This window comes from Euleptes europaea, chromosome 17 (genome assembly GCF_029931775.1).
Source record: "Euleptes europaea isolate rEulEur1 chromosome 17, rEulEur1.hap1, whole genome shotgun sequence".
Taxonomy (NCBI): domain Eukaryota; kingdom Metazoa; phylum Chordata; class Lepidosauria; order Squamata; family Sphaerodactylidae; genus Euleptes; species Euleptes europaea.
This window is the reverse complement of record NC_079328.1, coordinates 25,025,304-25,046,537: the sequence shown is the minus strand read 5'-3', so window position 1 is coordinate 25,046,537 and position 21,234 is coordinate 25,025,304. Positions and strand designations below refer to the sequence as shown.

The following is a 21,234-nucleotide window of genomic DNA, read 5'->3' as shown; positions in this document are numbered from 1 at the left end:
TGTATGGATGCTGGAGAGGGTTTCTATGGACACGTCAGAACCAACAGTCCAATCAGAGTGGGAGGGAAACAAGGTTTAGATTTTTCAGGGTCGTAATTTACGCCAACCTTTGTTGCAACACAGTCTGCTGTTAGGGATATCCACAGGACAACAACCCCATGTTTCTAAAAGAACCAGGCTAGTAAAAGAGTGTCCTAAAAAACACGGCGGAAGCAATACCCTCTCCACTCCTTCACTATACTATTGGTAGCTGTTTTTAGATTGCATGCAAAAGATATTTCACAAAAGGGCCCGTTGGTTGCAGTAAGGGAAAATGTGAAATTGCCGCCTTCCTCCCCCCAGTCCGATTTGTTCAATTAAAAAAACTAAAAAACTAAAAAGGAAGCCTTTAAATGGAAAGGGCTGTGATGAAGGGAAGGTGGAAGGATTCAACGTGGGGATAAAAAATTCGCATGAGAAACGGATATGGGGATACGTCGTCAAGACAACTTGGACGTCTTTGCGTGCAAATGACACAAACGCATGCAGTCAGGCTTTTGTTTAAACAAAATTTAAGGATTGCAGGTAAAGATACAGAAAAGGGCAAGAGTCCAGTAGCCCCTTAAAGACTAACAAAAATATTTTCTGGTAGGGTATGAGCTTTCGTGAGCCACAGCTCACTTCTTCAGATACCTATCTGAAGAAGTGAGCTGTGGCTCACGAAAGCTCATACCCTACCAGAAAATATTTTTGTTAAGTCTTTAAGGTGCTACTGGACTCTTGCCCTTTTCTATTACTGCAGACAGACTAACACGGCTACCCACTGTGAATTATGTAAAGATATATATGTATGTATGTCTCATACTCCTTAAACAAAAGCCTGACTGCACGCGGGGTAAAAGTGTAATAAACAAATAAACGAATGAATGAATGCGTCATTCGTACGCAATGACGTCCAAGCCGTTGCCTAACAAAACCCGGAAATCAAGAAGCCTGCGTACGCGCTAGCATTTGAATCTCTATGCTTCTAAACCCTCGCCTCGGATCCCCTACTCGCCCCAACACCAGAAACTGGCAGGCCCGTTGCCGAATGGGAGGGCGCCGTGGAGTACCTCTCTGACCAATAGGAAGCGAGGCTTGCTGGCCCGCTCCGAGAAAGGACCAATGGGAGGCGCGGAGGTGGCGGCGGGAGATTGAGAGGCCGTTGGGCCCGGCTGCCTCCCTTCCCCCCTCATGGCTGAGGAGGCGATGGACGTGGATGTCCAGATGGGGCCCGCGCCCGAGGTGGCGGCGGCCGCGGCTGCTGCGGCTGAGGAGAGGCCCTCGCCTTCTCGCGCCCCTTGGAGCGCCCTCTTCGGCGAGCGGGAGCCGCGGAGGCCGCCTCCTTCTGCGCAGCCCCAGTCGCAGCCTCTGCCTCGAGCCAGGGCCAGGCCGCCTCGGCAGCCGGCGGCGCGCGGGACCCAACGGGCCGCCCGAAGCAGGTGAGCCGCCGGCGGGGAGACCCGTGGTCGTTAATCCGGGGTAACTAGGGTTGCCAACCTCCAGGGGGTCTGGAGAAAGAAAGGCCCAGTGCTGTATGGATAATGGAAAGAATCCAGACAGCACTCACACAATATATATTAAAGTACTAATTTATAAAGGGGAAGAAAGGTGCAAAAGTGAACAATATATATATATATATATACACAACAAGGTAACAACATGATACACATGTAGGTATCAATAGCAGTCCCGCAGAAAAAACAAGTTCAATATATGAATATCCTGAGAGTCAGGTAAGTCAATTTCAATTCCGGAGTATCCTGAGTAACAGGTAAGTCAATTTTTATAGTCAAATATAGACTTCTTTGTGTGTTGTAGATTGCTGGAAAGCGGAGTCCCAGGCAAGAGGCCACGGAGGGAAGCTGTCAGGATGTGTTGTCTAGATCCAAATCACGTTTCGCTCATGGCTTCATCAGCTATCTGTATCAATAAAGTGCAAGGAAGAATCACAGTCTCAAATAGGACCAGAAGAAATTCATGTAGGTCTCAAAGTGGACAAGTGCATTCTTCCTTGCACTTTATTGAAGTCTATATTTGAGTATAAAAATTGACTTACCTGTTACTCAGGATACTCAGGAATTGAAATTGACTTACCTGACTCTCAGGATATTCATATATTGAACTTGTTTTTTCTGCTGGACTGCTATTGATATCTATATGTGTATCTTGTTGTTACCTTGTTGTATATATATATATATATTGTTCACTTTTGCACCTTTCTTCACCTTTATAAATTAGTACTTTAATATATATTGTGTGAGTGCTGTCTGGATTCTTTCCAACCTCCAGGTGGTGGCTGGAGATCTCCCGCTATTACAACTGATCTCCAGCCGATAGAGATCAGTTCGCCTGGAGAAAATGGCCGCTCTGGCCATTGGACTCTATGGCATTCAAGCCCCTCCCCCCAAACCCCGCCCTTCTCAGGCTCCGCCCCCCAAAACCTCCCGCGGGTGGCAAAGAGGGATCCCTAGGGGTAACTGCCTCGTCTTCCTTTCCCCGCCCTTCAGGCGCCGGGGCGGGGTTTGGGAGGTCAAAGGTGGCTAGGGTTGCCAACTTCTAGGTTGTGGCTGGAGATCTGCAATTACAGCCGATCTCCGAGTGACAGAGATCAGCTCGCCTGGAGAAAATGTGCTTTGGAAGGTGGGCTCTATGGCATCCTACCTCCCTGAAGCCCCTCCCCGAATCCTGCCCCCCTCAGGCTCCACCCCCAAACTTGGAGTTGGCAACCCTAAAGGTGGCCCTATCAGGGAAAGGGGCGGGGCCTGGAGGCACTGTGTAGTTCCTGCCTCTTAAGTGGGGGGGGGGGACAGCGACAGATCAATGTAAAATATGGTGTCTTGAGTGTAGGGTCAGCGCCTGGGTTCACATCCCTCTTTTTGTCATGGAACTTTGCCAGCAATGGCAAATGACCTCTGAATGTCTCCTGCCTTGAAAACCCCACCAGGAGTTGCCATAAGTCACCTGTGATGTGACGGCAAAAAAAGGGGGGGAAGGAGGACCTTGATTGTCATATGAGTATTTGCATCCCTCTGGAAACGTTGGTACTGAACTATTTCTTGCGCAGGGGTTGTACATGAGACAGCATCACTGGGCAAACGTCTTCTCTTTAACCTCCTCTGACTTAACCATCATCCAGTCATGATATTTCAGGCGAGACAGATTCCCCCCCCCCCCCAATAGATATGTTAAATGAACTCTACTATTATCTCCCTGTTTTCATGGATGTTTAGGGAGGAAGAACTGAAGAAGCTATGGATGATGTGTTAGCCTAAAATAATCTGACTGTTCCACAGGAATATTTAAGAATGAATGATAGTTAGAATTGCATCCAGGGGTACACGCCAGATCTTGTGAACAGATTGATAGCTGTTTAGGGACCTGTCAGGCATCACTCTGCTGCAGTGTTTTGGTTCAACTTGCAACAAAATGTGCGAATTGGTGGCCAAGGTGGCACTCTGACTTGCTGTTTTAGAGTGCAGTTAAGGATGCCTCCTTCAGATGCTTGAGTGTGTGGCTTGGAAATTGAAGATTGATGTTCCTCGTCCAGTCTGCCTAAGCTAATAATAATCTACACTTCTTGGCTTTGTTCCTTGGCTTTCAGGGCCACAGCAGTGTTGGATGCTTACTTCTTTACCAGCAGGATTGAAGCAGCAGCAGCAGCCACATCAAATCTCTCAGCAGGTCACGGTGGGCAAAACTCAGATGAGGCTGTGGTTCTTAGTGACTCTGACAGTGACAGCAGCAGCCTGACTGAAGTGGAAGAAGAGGAGGAGGGGGAGGAACCTGCAGGAGCCACTGAAGAGGCACCTGGGCCATCCAACTTGGGAGGTTTGTGTTGCTTCTGCATCTTCATGAGAATCTAAAGCCTGAGATTCACCTCTACCCAGAGTACTCTGCTCTGAGCACTTTGCAAGAGGCTTAGGAACATGGCACACAAATAAACAATTATGAGGGTACATGTGAATCCTATTTCTATCCTTGGAGCAATCTAGATAAGGCTGGGGGGGTGGGGGTCTTGACCAAGGGCTAAACAGTTTGTTTCATGGCAGAGCATGGATTTGGATGACACTATAAGTCAGTCTTCTGAGCTGTAGGAAAAAAACGAGCTTTGCATGCACATCGTTCCAATTTGATATGTTGGCACATGCTGTTAAAAGGCTCTTGGGTAGTAAATGTTTTGAAAGATCTTTCTTTGCCCAGATCCTGGAGAGCTGGTGCCTTTCAAGAGTAGACAGAATGGACCAGTGATCTGACTTGTGAGACAGCTTTGTATGTGCGTGTGACAAACGTATGTCACAGTTCTGTTATGAAGACATCTGGAAGAAGAGTTTGATTACCAACGTTAGCAACTTTATCAAGATAGCTTTCCTTCAACCCATGACATCCCAATCATTTCTGAGTGCCTGTGCCATTGGTTAAGATTAATGTATAAACGTGAAGTCCTGTTTAGTTCCATGGGTTGTGTTGGTGGCATGAAGTTGCAATAATTCCATGATGTCGAAATGTGACAGGATCCTGGTGTCCCCTCCCCACCTCATTGCTGTTGTGTCCTTCGTAGCTCAGGTTTCCTATAGGTCATCCCACTGACTGCTTTCGAAGATCAGAGTCTCTTTGGTTGTCCTTCAACCCTTTCAGTCTTTCACAATGAGGGTAGAGGGTAATCAGTCCTAGGGTATCCCAAAGACAAAGCGGGCCTTGTTCACACTTAAATTTCTGTAGTGTACACATGAAGAAGAAAAGTTGGTTTTTATATGCTGACTTTCTCCACCACTTAAGGAAGACTCAAACCGGCTTACAATCACCTTCCCTTCCCCACAACAGACACCCTGTGAGGTAGGTGGGGCTGAGAGAGTGTGACTAGCCCAAGGTCACCTAGCTGGCTTCATGTGGAGGAGTGGGGAAAAAAATCCATTTCACCAGAATAAGCATCTGCCACTCATGTGGAAGAGTGGGGGAATCAAACCCGGTTCTCCAGATCAGAGTCCACCGCTCCAACCCACCGCTCTTAACCACTACGCTGGCTCTCACATGTCTTCCTGGCCACACATAGTAATACATGGAAGGCTTTGAAAGTGAAGAGAAGGATTTGTGTTTGATACAGGATGCGATGGGAAGTGCAGGGATCTGAAAGGGGCATCTTGTGGTTTGAGTACTGAGAAATGAATTATTTCAGCAATGGCATTATTAATGCCTACCACTTTTTCCTGTTTATGTTCATTTCAATTTATTTCAATTGAGTCTCCCATCACAAAGCTTGGATCAGAGCAGCTAACAACAATTAATCAATAACATTTCATATTACAATAAAATAGAATGAATACACTAAATACAATATACGACACTATAAATAAATACAATAAAATACAATTTAAAATTCTGAAGATGGCAGCCTATTGTGCAGCCTGAGAGTTTATCCATCTTTTTTGAAACAGAGACTGGTCTCCCCTTCCCATGATAGCAGTGGCTTTCTGCTTCATTTTGAGATGTTCTTTCTCTGAAGTGGTTATACAATTGACATGTTCATGACTACCTATTCTGCCTTTAGTGTGACAGTAAATGCTTGTGTAGCACTAATTTGTGGTCTCGTTCCATTCCTGCCAGTGCAAATTATTCCTTTTGTTTTTCTCCAGCAGTCTCTGACGCAACACAAATGGATCCTCCTGCAGACAATTCAAGTGAGCTAGGACATCCAGGACCTAGAGAAGCTCCTGCCCAGCAGAAGAAGGTGGGAGAGAGGAGCTAAGGTGAAGGTGCTGATTCCCCGCACTCGGGACGACCTGTGCCTGACTTCCTATTTCATGCCCTCCTGTTTCAGACAACTCCTTTAAAGGGAGCTGATCCTGCAGCACCTGTGACCCCCTTAGAGGAAGAGGAGAGCGGTGATACCTGCGCAATCTGCTTTGAAGAGTGGACCAATGCCGGGGGACACCGTCTCTCTGCACTGCGGTGTGGGCATCTCTTCGGCTACAGCTGCATTGAGAGGTGGCTGAAGGGGCAGGTCGGCAAGTGCCCCCAGGTAAATTGCTTTGAGAGGGACTGACTCCCTGCTAAAAGTGCCTCGCAATTAGAAGGGATCTGGCTAGGGAGGGCAGGAAGGAGGGAGGTGCTGTAGGATTTTAAATGCCTAACAAACTCAACAACAAAATATTGTTGAAGGCTTTCACGGTCAGAGTTCATTGGTTCTTGTAGGTTATCCGGGCTGTGTAACCGTGGTCTTGGTATTTTCTTTCCTGACGTTTCACCCGCAGCTGTGGCAGGCATCTTCAGAGCAGTAACACTGGACAGTGTCTCTCAGTGTCAAGTTTGTAAGAAGAGTAATATATAGTCAGAAGGGGGGTTGGGTTTGAGCTGAGTCATTGTCCTGCAAAGTATTAAAGGTAATGTGCAAATCATTGTCCTGTAAGTATCAAGATAATGTGCTAATGAGGGTGTGGTATGTTAATGTGGAACCATTGTATCCTGAAGTGATCTGTTATCATGTGTAATCCAAAGCTAATCCGCATGGCTATTGTAGACTGTAGTCTTTGTTAGTCTGGAGGTTTTCAGGACAGGAAGCCAAGCCTTATTCATTCTTAAACTCTCTTCTGTTAAAGTTGTGCTGATGTTTATGAATTTCAATGGCTTCTCTGTGCATCTGACAAAATAGTTGGTAGAATTGTCCAGTATTTCAGTGTCTTGGAATAAGACCCTGTGTCCTGTTTGGCCCCAAAAGAATAGTTTTACATGCTGGCCATTTGTAACAATATTTTTAATACATTGTTTTCGTTGACAGTTATTACTGTTGTAAGCACATCTTGGAAGCATCATCTGGGAATGTGTGGGATGTAATTTTTTTTAAGTGGTGTACTGCTAGAGACAGTGGATATTCTCTAAAGGCATCTCCTTGAAAAGTGGGGTACCAATAGCTTTGTCGCTTTGATTGCTGGCAGCCATGGAAGAAACAGAAGCAAGCAATGGATGGCCTTGGTTCTCCATGAGTACTGCCAGCTGAGCGGCAGAGCAGCATCAATTCTGCCTCTTATTCCTTTCTTCTTAGTGCAATAAGAAAGCTAAGCGGACAGACATCGTGGTCCTTTATGCCCGCACTCTGAAAGCATTGGACACTAGTGAACAGGAGCAGATGAAAAGGTATGTATCATCTGCTTCTATACAGTTGGGAAAATTTGCTTGATGTGATCTTGGCCAGCTGTCTTGGAGACCTTTAGTCTGCTGTCTTTCTCGCCATGTCTGGTATGGAAATGCAAACCTCTATTGCAGATACTTCCTGTGTAAGTTTTGGTTCAAGGGCATGTTTTATGTTCATCAGATATTTCCAATAGAGGGAATCCATCCAGCTACAAGGTTTGAATGACTGATTTGCCTGCTTCTGTCGCTGTCTTTTTAAAATATTGTGTGTGTGCTTGTATGTATTTAAAACCAAATAATGTCCTAAGAAAAGCCTTGCTGAATCAGACCAATATCCCAGCACCATTTTTCCCACAGTGGCCAGTCGCTGCAGTAAGTTCTGCAGAGTACTTATATGTTATGTGGAATACCATTCTTAACTTGTCCACTCTTAATATATTGCAGATCAACTTAATTGGGTGCCCCTGAGTTCTAGTACTTTGGGAAAGGGAGGAAAAAGCTCTGTCTGGGCTGGACCCAGAGTAAATGTTCCGCTAATGGAAGGGGAGATATAATTTTTGCCAATTCCCCCTTTCTGCTGCTGGCCCCTGATTTGCCCCTCCTGCCATTCCTGAAGGTCCCCTGTCCCCCAGGAGCAGAATTTTGGGAAGATCAATGGGCTGCAGGGATGGGGGGAGGTGGGAAAACTCTGTTAAGAAAATTTAATCTGGATCCAACCCTCAAATTTATTTCTAGCCTTTGAATACTTATTTTTCTATTGGAAGGTTGTAAGAAGCTCAATTTTAAATAATGATCTTTGCGGGTAGGGTTATGGAAGTGTCTAAACTGTGACCCCCAAAAAAGATTCCACTCAACAGACCAATTATCCAACTTCTACCTTCAAAAGGATATTGCAGAGCTAGAAAAGTTCGGACAAGATTATAAAATCAAAATGATCAAGAGGTTGGAGCATCATTCCTTGTAAAAGATAGAGTTTGGGGCTCTTCTGTTTAGCAGAGATGACTTAAGTGGAGACATAATGGAAATGTATCAAAATAATTTTCCGCAATGCCAGTATGTGTAGAATTCTGGGCAACGGGCAGTGAGACTGGCTGATGAGCTCTTTCAAAGCAGCAGAGTTGTAACCTCAGCTGTGAAGGATAAAGTGTATTGTACTTTTCTTCTGCAGCTCTCTAGAAAAGGAGCAAATGCTACGAAGAAAAGCAGAGCTAGAATCTGCTCAGAGCCGGCTCCAGCTGCAGGTCTTGACGGAAGAGTGTAGCAAACTTCGGCAGCAAGTTCAGGTAGGTATAGCCACAACTCGTCGATGCAGGACCTTTTAAATTGCTATCTCATCTTCTTGTGATTTATTTCCAAAGGAAACCAATGAGCTATTTACATGAGATCATTTCCTGCTTTTTCAGCTGAAGGATGAAGAATAAAAGAGCTGCTCTGTTTGGCCTCCTTGTCACAGCAGAGTATGAGCTTCATTTGAAGATTTTGAGTAGATTTGGGGTGCTACAAAACATTACTGTTCCAGCTTGGAATTTGGACCCAGTGAATTGTACAATAGGCAGTTCTCTATTACGGATGTTTTCGCTCAGAATTGGATAGTTCCGCATAACCCTGTCACCTTTGCTTTATGTGAATGCATATAGTGTCGGTGTTTTACAGAGGACCAAATTTGGATATAGGAGAGCTGGGGTCAGGTCTCTTGGTTGGTTGTGAACTAACGATCTGAACCCGACTCCTCAGTATTCCGTTGAACATTTGTGACTTCTGTACAGGCTGTTGTGAGGATGGAAAAGGTTTTGGTTGCAAGCACAATTTCAGGCCTGGGCTGCGATAATGTGTGTATTACCTTCAAAGCAAGCTGTACTGAACACAGCAGGGTTTGCTTCCAAGTAAAGGCTTAGAGTCTTATGGTCCTACTCCTGTCTGATGTGAAGGAGTGGCTGAGTTAGGTAGCACGTTAAGAGAACTGCAGATGTTTTATCTGAAGCTTGGGCATGACGTTTTCTGCTCTTGAGGCTTGGCTGCAAGCATCCTGTACTCTGGACTCCTGCATCCTCTGCTGTATTCCTTTCTGCCTCACGCTCAGTTTCTCTCCGCAGGAATTGAAGGCCCTGATGGCTCAACACCACGCTAGCTCCTCTCAGCAGCCCACCAACTCTCGTTCTGGCCTCTCGGGGGGCCCGTCCTCCAGCCAAGGCCAGCACAAGTACCATTTTGAGAGAGCCTTTGTGGTGTCCCAAGCGGGCAGCTGCCGGGTCATGGCGTACTGTGACCTGCTGAGCTGCCTGGTGATGTCGCAGCCCTCGCCTCAGAGCACCCTCATTCCTGGTGAGCTGCCAATCTCAGAAAAGTCCTAGATGGCAAGGGAGGGCTTTTTTGCTCCTTCCAAAAGCAAGAGCCCAGCCCATAGCGCCGTCCCCTGATCAGCTTTGCTTGGTGTCTTAGGCTATGGGATTAAGATGATGAGTGCTGTCAACCTGAACAGCAGCCAGTACATCCCTATCCACAGCAAGCAGATCCGAGGCCTGGCCTTCAGCAACCGTGCGGATGGCTTGCTCTTATCTGCTGCCATGGACCATACCCTGAAGCTTACAAGGTGAGTGCTGATGAGGCAAGGTGGCTTTCCCTGTTCCTCTGATGAGTGGATTGGAGGCACTGCCTATCATTTTGCAGAGCAACTCCTTATATATCCTTACCCCCTGATACTGATATCTCCAGGTCGCATGGGTAGTTTTCTGGCAGCATGTGCTGATGTGTGGTGTTGCCATCTTGTTTTTTCCTTCCCCTCAGCTTGACAACAAACACTGTGGTGCAGACTTACAATGCAGGCCGGCCTGTCTGGAGCTGTTGCTGGTGTAAAGATAATACCAACTACATCTACGCTGGACTCGTCAATGGCTCTGTCTTGGTGTATGACCTGCGGGACACAACCTCTCATGTACAGGAACTAGCTACACAGAAATCCAGGTATATCTCCAGTTTCATAAGAGTAGGATGTTCTCCCAAGTTCCAAATGTGAGCATGAAGACTGAGAACAAGGGGGATTTGAAACACCTTTTTAAACAAAGTATGGTTCTGAATACTGCATGAATAATTTGCATGGTTTTTTGCATAGCAAGGATTTTTAATGTAACATTTCGGCACAGAATTTGTGGGGTTCTGGGTGCAGTCTGCAGTCTGTTCTGGTTATTTGCCTGATGCAGCCCAGGATCACAGTCCTTGGGTCAGTCAGAGAAGAGATCCAGGCCGAACTTGGGAAACTCTTGGGCTCATCCAGCTATTCTAGCAGCATAAGTTTAAACTAGGTCAACTGAACTAGGTGTGGCGTGCAACATTTGTTTCCTCTTGGGGCTCCAACGCTTCATGCATTATGCTTTAGCTTCTCCAGCACCATAGTTATGTCTACTGTAGTATCATGCGGATGGCTGACCACATCAGACTTAACAAACAACAGAGGTTGTCTTATTGTGTGATCCTAAGCAGAGCTGCAACCTTTCAAGTTGGTTGAGCCAATGGGCTTATAAGGAAGGGTGTGATTCCGTTTTAAGATTTCACTGTTAAATCTCTTTGGGGAGAGTTGTTCTCAGTCTGTTCATTGGGATGGAAAGAGTTTTTGGACCCAGCATAAGGCAAGCAGGATTGCTCTGATCAAAGCTGTACTTGCTTCTCCTCCTTTCCAGGTGCCCAGTGGTGTCCTTGTCATATCTGCCTCGAATGGCTTCTGCTGCACTGCCCCATGGTGGGCTGGTGTCTGGGACCCTGGAAGGAGCCTGTTTCTGGGAGCAGAAGGCCAGCGACTCCTACCGGCCTCATCACCTCCCCCTGGAGTCTGGAGGCTGTACTGACCTTCAGACAGAGGCCAGCACGCGGCACTGCCTTGCGACATTCAGGCCCAGTAAGCTGTCACGTGAGGGTTTGGTTGCAATTGGCCCTTGCAGCGGCACCTAGGCTTGGGTGCCTATTATGTGCAGGCTGCTTAGAAGTTGGCCCCTGCACTTCTCGGGTTAGTGACAGGGTCTATGCTGTGTCACTCGTTTCTTGATGGAAGTCGTTTTAGGTCTACAGACCTTGCGTTCTTGGAGGTAGTACAAAGGCTGGAGGAGAGCAGTGTTGGTAATCTCACATTTTCTTCGGTGTTTGAAGAGTGTTGATATGAGGGGTCCAGGAGGGGGTTGAGAGAGTTTGACAAGACAGGACCAGAAGCCTTGTTACAGGGGTTTCTTTTGCCAGCCGGGAAGACAAGCAGTACTACGGATGTTACAGTGATGCCAGATCACTAGTAACCTTCTTTTGGCAAGATGTTTGGGGTTAGGCAGGGTTCATGACGGTCGGAAGGAAGAGCAAGGAAGACAACCTGGAGGTTGTCAGTGTTCCAGTGCTGCTTAAAAATCTGTTTAACTTCTACTGTGTTTCCATGGTTACTGTCTTGGTGTCGGGAGTCATCCCTATAGGCAGTCAAGCTCTGTTGAACAAGCCATTGCAGGCTTTTGGCCTGTGAGAGACAAGAGGTCATCATCTTCATTCAGCCCATCTTTTGTTTGGTAAACCACTCCTACTTTCTCGTCACCATCGGTCCCCTCTTCCCTCTGCTGCTCATGATGGGTTTTTAGCAGCCTTACCCCGGCTGACTTGTTTCCATTGGGCAAGTTGTTTCTCAAAGTTCTTAAAAGGGGGCTAGAGCTTCTAAGCTGACTTCTGGGTGTCCCTCCCAGTCCTACTGGGTGAATGTGCAGAGATCTTGCTTACCTTCATGTGCCTACTACAGTCTTTTGCTGCTTCATACCAGGATTTGTCAGCTGTGTTTCTAATTCCAGCACAGATAGTAGAACAAGGATATCACTGAGCCCTTAAGCTTTTTGGATATCCCTTCTTCTTAAACCCTGGTCAGATATTAGGGTGGTCAGGAAACAGCTGTCTCCCATAAATCCAGTGTGGGTCAATGAAAGTGTTTGCCAGAAGGCGTGGAATCCACCTAGGTGGAACACAAAAAAGACATTCTGTGATTGATTATCTTGTCCCTTTACGGAATATTATTCCCTTGTTTTCTTCCCCCCCTCCCCTCTCAGATGGAAAGCCACTATCATAGAGTGATATGTGAGATAGTGCGCAGTCCCAAGGAAAGCTGATCAAGAGAACGATTCAGGCGATGGCCCTTCAGCAGGACAAGGTGGACTGGCTAGAGTAGCACTGTCCATAGGCTTGACTTCTTCCGGTGCAAATATCTTGTGTTGTTTGGGTCCGCTGGAAAGTACTCATCACTTTCTCCTTGACTCCCACAGATCGAAACCGCAACTGTTTGCAGTGCGTGGTGATGGAGCTGACCTGTACTCGGCTGACAGAAGCGGGCGATGACGTCGTCTGTTCCTGTCGTCCCGTTCAGACGCTTACCGCAGGCCCAACGTGCAAACTCCTGACCAAAAATGCAATCTTTCAGAGTCCAGAAGATGATGGCAGCATCCTTGTGTGTGCTGGGGATGAAGCATCAAACTCTGCCATGGTATTGCTTCAGGCTTGTGACAGGAGTGGGAAATGCCTCCGGATCAATAGATGAGAATTTTCTAGGGTGGAGGGAGTAGCTGTGGCTGTTGGTTTGTCTGTCTAAGGATGTGTGACTCTCATGAGCTCAGTTGTAGCTGTGGAGTGAGAACTAAGAATAATAGAATTAAATGAGAATGCCGTGTCTGGAGGGAGATCTCCCTCTCTAGGTGTTCCTTTGGGGCCACCAGTACCCTTTCGCATAGCGTGTAAGGTTCTCCATTCTCATTTTCTCATGGGTAGGTATAGTGTGAGATAATCTGTTCCCAGCTTTGGGGCCTGAAAGTGTGTGTTAAATGCATGTAGCATCTGGTCAGGCAGTTCCCAGCTTGGCCCTATCTGGCTCTTCTTGCTTCCTCTGAATCCATCTAAGAATCATACAGCGATGCTATGCTGCATGTCGTGGGATATGAGGCTAGAAAGGAAAGTTTTGCTATGCAGGACGGGTTCAGTACCTTTGTATTCTTGTGCAGCCTCCCTTTTGTACATTCATCCAATGAGCCTGTTTGTGAGGGATGATTTTTCTACATCCTGCTCTGCAGGCAGGATGGTGCTGCTGCACTCGTCTTGTTAGTGGCTTCCTAGAGGCACCTGGTTGGCCACTGTGTGAACAGACTGCTGGACTTGATGGGCCTTGGTCTGATCCAGCAGGGCCTTTCTTATGTTCTTAGGAGTTGGAGCCACAGAGCTGTGTTGTTACTCTGAACGGTTTCTGATGAGTTGTGACTTCTCTTTATCCCGCAGCTCTGGGACGCAGGGACTGGTTCCCTGCTGCAGAAGCTCACGGATGACCTACCTGTGTTAGATGTCTGCCCTTACACAGTGAACCACAGCAGCTTTCTGGCTACCTTGACAGAAAGAACAGTGAGGATCTACAGGTGGCAATGACAACCTCTGAAATTTGCCAGTTTGCTCCAAGCCAGCTTCGTTGCTAACTGGAGATACTCTTCAAGATGGGAGTAGACCTGCCTGCACTGCTATAGAAGCAAAACCTTTCACCTCAGGGTAATTTTGTCTGTACTCCCCCCCCCCTTTTGGGGGTGGCTCTGGCTGTTTTGTCCCCAATTTTACAGCAAAGCAAATTCCTTGTGGCTTATGATGGACCTTGGTGGTGTCTTCCGTTCAGGTAGCAGTGCCAGATGTCTGATATGAGGTTTTACTCATGGAAATTCACTGTTGGCACTTGCTGAATGTTTCTATCCAGATGTAATAGGTTCCATCCCTCATGTGACCGGATAACTAATGGTGCTCCTAAAGCCTCTTGTTTGATTTCCCCACTGCATCATGAATGAAGCAGAAGAGAACTCTTTCTTTTGCTTCCCTCGTCAGAAGAAGGTGGAAACTTGGCTTTAATGGGTTCTTCCAGTTATGCCTCTCTTTTATCATGATGGGCTTTGGAAAAGGTGCTAATTAAATCTTCTGGGGACTGGCTGCTAAATAACACTTTGAGTGGAAAAACAACACCATGTTTTAATGAGGAATTTAGTAAGAAGACTCAGGGACTTGATACATGATCCTTGCCTAAGTCCAAATTATTTCCGGTGAGATTCCTGCAAAGTTCCCAGTAAACACTGGACAGAAGGAGTGTCCTTCAGATCACTGAAAGCTGCAATGCTAAATCCATTTCAGGACTCAACTGAAGTGGGGAGACTGATAATGGAGTCTGCAGAAAATCACGTTACTGAGCGAAGAAACAAACGAGTCCTGTGGCTGTTCGTATTCTGCTGTTGATTGAATAGGGTCATGTTTTTGTTTTAAAGCTCTGTGTTTTGCCAAAGGCTATCCATCATGAGTATTATGCAGACTGCAAGACTGATCCATGCTGAAACCCTTACTTGGCTTCGTGTGAAGCCAACGGAAGCTGCACCTGTTCTTGCTACCTGAACTTGATGAGTCTGATTAAAACCAATACAATTTCCCCCCTAGGGTTTGAACTCTTGTCAAAACGTACATCTCCTCTGAGTTGTCCTTATTCTTATGTAATATATTGTTTCTCTATATATTTTTTACACCACATGAAGAATAAAGAATATAAATATTTCTCGACATGTGTTGGTGTTCCATCCAACAGCTGCCCTTCCCCCCTCCCCAATTGGTAAATTTGTTGCGGCGCACTGGTGAGTTGCATGCTGAGCCAGACTAGCAGCTAAACCAACCTATGCAATAAGACCTGCGTGACTGAAATCACATAGAAATGGCCACAAACAATGTTTAACAGTATCAAAAAATATATTCCACTTACATACTACATCTATACACAAACGCTATGTTCCTAAGTGTGCACAACTACTATTCCTATATATACATATATCACAAGACACACACATTCCATGCTGCATGCACGTCTATAGCTGTAGAATTTATAAAATGAAATCAACTAGTTATATGATTTTATTTTATAAATTCTACAGCTAATAGATGTGCATGAAGCAAACTGCAAAAGGAAACTGAGGAAGTTCTGGTAGTACGAAACGGCTTGAGTGCCTCTGGAGGATTTTTGCTCGTTTGCCTGAAACACAGTTCTGCACAATTTGTGTACGTTGGAACTGTCTCTATATCAAGGACTGATCTGTAACTCTTTGCAGAAAGGTGACCAACCCATAGAGTGCTTACATTGAGGACAAATTCCTACACATTAAGCATTCTTTAATCTACAAATAAAGGCTATGCTGGGGGCAGCTGTTACACTGTTGCTGTGAACTCCGGCCTAAAGTATGAATGTAAAAACTGCTCTGTTGTATTTGACTGTCCATCTAGCCCAGCATCCTGCTTACCATAACAAAATCCACAAGCAAAAGCATTCCCCCTCTCCTGCAGCTGGTATTCAGAAGCAGTTTTTCATAATTAATAGCCTTTTCTGGATGTGCCCACTGTGAATTCATCTCTAGTCCTTTTTAAAGCTACTGAAACTAGTATCCCCGGAGTAGTGAATCCCATAAAGAAAAGAAGTAACCAATTGTACGTTGTGTAAATAAATATTTTCTTATGTCTAATATGAATCTGTTTTCCGGCTCTGACTCAGAATTCTAGTATTGTAGGGGGGAAAGTTCCCTTTGCCTCTTTGTTCTGTCAACACTATGCAGAACTTTAAAGAAGCTGACCTCGACGTTAGTCTATCCTTGTAGGGAAGTTTCTCCAGGCCCAATTGCCAGCTTCGGCAATTGGACTCTATGGCATTGAAGTCCCTCCCCTCCCCAAATCCCTCCCTCCTCAGGCTCTGCCCCAAAAAACTCCCACCGGTAGCAAAGGGACATAGCAATCCCACCTCTGGAGCAGGTGAGAACAGGTGGGACCACCATCCCAAGATATTTTTACCTCCTTCCCTCCCATTCTCTTATCTCTAGGTACTTACAATAAAGCTTTTTAAAAGTTCGATAATTCCTTTGACAGACTGGCTGTGTGAATGCCCCCTCCCTTCCACGAGTCTGTGCTTTGTGCATCTCCCAGTGATATTAAGTGGAAAAACCATTGCTTAGCGCACCTGGGCTTCCATCTTGGGCAAGGAAAATTATCTTCCTTCCCATGAGAAAAGAAACCCTGGACTCACCTGCAGCAGTCTAACAGTGTTCCATATCGCTATTATTAATCTTCAGGCGGTGGCAGATCTGGTTTAGCTGGATTTTGAGGTGGCTATGAGACACACAAAATCCCTGTGCAACCATACTGAAACCCAAAAGCAAAAATGCTTATGGGCCTGGCGTACCATAAAAACTTGGCTAAAGCAGTAAAGCTCAGAGCAGTGCAGCTGAGAAATGGAGGTTTCAGTTGTAGGGTGTATGAAAATGGTACGGTAGCAAGAGATATGTATTGTGGTATTAGCCTAGCTTAAATCTCTTGCATCTCATATGCATAGTCTGGGAAGGAAAACATACTTTTATAGAATTTATCCATAGAGAGTCTACTAGCAGGTCTTGGGTTGCCAGCTCCGGGATGGGAAATCCCTGGAGATTTCGTGGGTTGAGTCTGGGGTGGGTGGGGTTTGAGGAGGGCCTTCAGCCAGGTAAAGAGCCATAGAGTCCACCTGCCAAAGTGGCCATTTTCTCTAGAGGAACTAATCTCTGTTGAGATCAATTGTAATCCCAGAAGATCTCTAGCTATCACAATTGTAATCCCAGGAGATCTCCAGCTATCACCTGGAGGTTGGATACCCTTAGCAGATTGCAACATGGCAGATAAGGGGGAAGAAATTTAATGAATTGTTGGGGAGAATCTGACCTTGTGTTGTCCTTGCACAGAAGATTTGGTGCCAGAAACAATTTGTACTTGTTTATCACGAGAGACTTGGATTCAGATGAATATTGCAGTTTAGTTGCATCGTTTGTTAAATATTGTTCGGGACATATTTCTTTATATTTGACCCTTGAACTCATGAGACTCTGAGAACACTCAACAGAGAGGAAAGGCTAAAGGAAATACTGAAATGCATAAATCCTTTGATGATATCTGCATCCGACTTATTATTACTTCCTCTTTGTAAAACAGATTGCTCTTGCTGGACACAGTCCACTGGGCACTTCTGCTGAAGGACGTTGAATAATGAGTCTTCAGAAGGTCTGTGTGGAAAATATGTGGACGCATTATGACAGTTTCAATCACTACAGCTGCAGCCAACCCATGTGGTCCACCTGATCTTTTACAGGCGGGGCAGTTCCAGTTGCTGAAGGATTCCTAGGCTTACGTCTTCCTATCTCATATGTTCACACTTCCCCTAATCCTGCTTGGGTAATTATTGTGAAGGCAGAGCACACACATTTACTCCAGCAACAATAGGAGCCAAGGAGAGCAGAGCTCTGAGCCAGCCAATAGGAGCTGGGTACTGGGAGGAGGACCAGTTAAGATCTGATAGAATTTGGACGGCGGTGTGAGGAGGTTCTTGTAGGTTATCCGGGCTGTGTAACCGTGGTCTTGGAATTTTCTTTCCTGACGTTTCGCCAGCAACTGTGGCAGGCATCTTCAGAGTAGTAACACTGAAGGACAGTGTCTCTCCTTCAGTGTTACTACTCTGAAGATGCCTGCCACAGTTGCTGGCGAAACGTCAGGAAAGAAAATTCCAAGACCACGGTTACACAGCCCGGATAACCTACAAGAACCAATGAACTCTGACCGTGAAAGCCTTCGACAATATTTTGGTGTGAGGAGGGTTGTTTGAAGGGTAGATGAACCTTTCCTTTATCCCTTAGAAGCTCCTTGATCCATTGATCTTGAGCAGCATATATCTAATTTTTGAGGGATATAAGGACTGAAACAAATCTTGCCACTGACAATGTAGCCTTGGGATCCCTGTCACTTAGTAAAAAAGGCATTATGTCAGACACAGAGGCATTAGATTTATATGTTAAAAGGGGAGAGATACAACGTGATCGAAGTTCCTCATAAAAGCGGCATTCCAAGAGGGCATGAGCTAATGAATCGATAGAGCCAGAAGAGCAAGGGCAGGCCCTGTCTGGATATGGTATATTCAAAATCCTGCCCTGTGTAACCATAGAGGGGTTAGCATTCAGTCTAGCTAAACAGAAGGCTCTAGAAAGATGAGGAGTTGCCAAATAATAAGTATAAGCAGGCAAACCACGTGGTGGTGGTATTCCGAAGAACTGGGATGAACAAACACGGCGAGCACGAAAAGTAGTGCCGTTATAATCAAGCTCTTTAATGCGCTTTTTAATTTTGGTGAAAGAGAGAGCAAGATAAAAGATCTGTGAAGATATCAGATCTTTGGCTAAGTTGCCCTGCCTGGCTAACTTAGGTATTACGGCAGCCCATGGGGTTTGCTTGCCCTGGTGTGTAACTTAGTTGCTGCAGGGAGCTGTCTATATATGTTATAAACCTGCTTGAGAAAGGATTCTCTCTCCCCCCCACCCCCGGTGTACTGTTTCAAACCTAACATCCCACAACTCTTGGCTAATAACCTCCTGGAGGTTAATATTTATCTCAGCTGTGTGTTTCCTTATGAATAAGCTTTGTCCTGGTTTGCTTTTGAAAGCAAACCACCCTGTTCCTGTTTGATTACCCATTATCCCTTGGTGATCAATCTGGGTTTTAAGTTTTTTTTTTTTAATTTAGGCTCAGATTCTATCCCAAAAGGATTCTATCCCCTCAATCCTTTAAAAAACCCACTGCAGTGAGGTTGGCAGGAGATTGTAACAGGAGTTTGACCACCAGGAGACACTGGTATTGTCAAATCTGTAACAGCCAGAGAAACCAGGAAGGGGGATGTCCCGATAATGTGCAGAACCCCAAAAAGAACTACTGCCATTTGTGGGGAAGAGCAGAGGAAAACCTCAGTCTCTTATCAGGTGAATGCTTTACAATTAATTGTTTTAACATTGGGAGATATTATGTAACTTTAGAAGCCATCGTTGTTGGGTTTTTTAGCAATTTACTGATTGGATTGTACTACTGCTCTGTGAGTATCAATGGGTTGATGTTTTTATCCCATGTTGTAAACTGCCCTGAGCCCCCAATTGCAGGGGGAGGGCAGGGTATAATAATAACAATAATAAAGTTCAATTGAGCCCGCCTACTTTCAGAAGCATGGTAAAGAGGTTGACTACCTGGTTTGACCAGTGCCTGAAGATATGAACCATGTGATTTTGGATAATCAAGATGAAGATATAACAGAGGCAGCCCGAATTATTTTTGGTTCATGGGGTAGAAGATGCAAATAATTGCTTATAATAAATTGAAATTTTGCTGCCTTGAATTCTTTAACCTGTATGTATGATAAAGATATGGCAGACATGATTTCTCCAATTTTGCAGAATTTATTCTACCCTGTTTCCTATTTTAGATCATTTTGGTTCAGCTAGATCCGAGAAGGAGGTGGGGGGTGGGGAGAGACACAGCAAAGAGAAATGTCATCTCCATGACCCCTGGAAATCAGCCAGACAGCTTCTGAAATTTCATCAGGCATTAATCATATGTTGTTATGCATATATTCACTTCATATGGTGTAAAAACTTGCTTTTTTGGAAATATATCAGGAATCTGGATGCTGTACCCAACAGAATAGTCTGTGTTTTCCCTACCCTTTTGTAATTACTGTATGCAGAAAGTTCAAACCATGCCTTCGGTTTCTGCTTGGGAATCCAGGATACAAAGAAAAGACAAAGAAAGGAAAAGGCCTCAAAGAGAAGAGAGCTGGTGTTCAGTCCAGCAGCACCTTAGAGCCAGGGTTTGAGCTTCAAGGAAGACAAAGATCTCTGCACACTTCAATACATAATCCCTAGCTCCAGCAGTGGCCAAGACGTTCATAGACCTCTCCCAATCATCCTTCGACTAACCTGACTGTGTTACTACTCTGAAGATGCCTGCCACAGCTGCTGGCGAAACGTCAGGAAAGAAAATTCCAAGACCACGGTTACACAGCCCGGATAACCTACAAGAACCAATAACCTGACTGTACTCGGTTGCCTTATAGCAGCAAGAGCTCCCTGGCTGTTGTCCTCCATTCCCAAATCGCTGCCAAAATTCCCCACTCCCCTTACCCCACGGCAACACAAATCCCACAGTTCCTTTCCTTCTTCCACCACCATTCCCTTTTGCCTCAAGAGGAGCCAATGGAATGGGTGGCCTGTGCTTGACCAGCCTGTCTTTCCATACTCCTCTTGCCCTCCGTTGCTATAGCCATTGCTACCTTGAACTTTACAGTGGACCCTGTGTTTAGCGCATGTTCCAGACGAGCAGTCTCACCAGTTTCTGCCAAGGAAGGTCATCAATCAGTAATAGAACATTTGCTTTGCAGTCACAAGCTTGCTGATTCAATCCCTGACGTCTCCAGCTATAAGCAGTGACGAGAATGATCTGTGCCTAAGTCACAGTCAGGCAGAGTGGCCTTTATGGCTTTGATGGACCAATAGCCTCCTTCAGTGTAAGACAACTTCACCTGTTTGTATGTCTAAAAAGGAACATGTGTAAGTGAACTTGGGAAAGAGGCGTGTTCCTTCAGGTTGCCTAATTGCTTGGCCACCCCCTCTGGCTTCTGCTACACTGAAGGGGATTCAGACGTTAACTTCGTTTTCTGAGGTAAGACTCTGAGTGAGGATACCACACCTCCTATTCTCTTCAATGGTGAATACCTGTCTCACCCAAATTATTTACGTTACTTGGAAGACTAGCAAGCTACCAGCTGAGTAGATGTCAAGCATAACTGCCCCAGTTGATTTAATTTCAACCTGCTGGTTCTGGTCCGACCTTCTGGGGCAACAGAAAACAACTCGGCACCCTCTATAATGACAGCCCTTCAAGTACTTGAAGATGGTTATCATATCACCTGTCAGCCTTCTCCTCTTCAGGCTAAACATATCCAGCTCCTTCAACCTTTCCTCATAGGACTTGGTCTCCAGAGCCCTCACCATCTTTGTTGCCCTCCTCCGGACACGTCCTAGCTTGTCTACATCTTTCTTAAATTGCGGTGCCCAGAACTGAACACAATACTCTAGGTGAGGTCTAACCAGAGCAGATAAAGTGATACCATCACTTCGCATGATCTGGACACTATACTTCTGTTGATACAGCCCAGGATTGCATTTGCCTTTTTAGCTACAGCATCACACTGCTGAC

General features: G+C 45.6%; 1 protein-coding gene across 1 annotated transcript; it reads left to right on the top strand.

Moving 5' to 3' along the window:
• Positions 1-1,212: 1,212 nt before the first annotated feature.
• Positions 1,213-13,563, top strand: RFWD3 (ring finger and WD repeat domain 3). Its single transcript, XM_056862331.1, has 12 exons — positions 1,213-1,460; positions 3,623-3,849; positions 5,655-5,746; positions 5,837-6,037; positions 7,058-7,149; positions 8,315-8,429; positions 9,240-9,468; positions 9,586-9,736; positions 9,931-10,107; positions 10,821-11,035; positions 12,420-12,637; positions 13,420-13,563. Exons 1-12 carry the CDS (start codon positions 1,213-1,215, stop codon positions 13,561-13,563), a joined length of 2,109 nt encoding a protein of 702 aa, XP_056718309.1.
• The last annotated feature ends 7,671 nt before the right edge of the window (positions 13,564-21,234 follow it).

Coding starts and splice junctions, on each gene's coding strand:
- RFWD3 (XM_056862331.1), top strand. CDS start 1,213: ATGGCTGAGGAGGCGATGGACGTGGATGTCCAGATGGGGCCCGCGCCC. Junction 3,850..5,654: donor TGGGCCATCCAACTTGGGAG/GTTTGTGTTGCT, acceptor TTTCTCCAGCAG/TCTCTGACGCAACACAAATG. Junction 5,747..5,836: donor CTCCTGCCCAGCAGAAGAAG/GTGGGAGAGAGG, acceptor CTCCTGTTTCAG/ACAACTCCTTTAAAGGGAGC.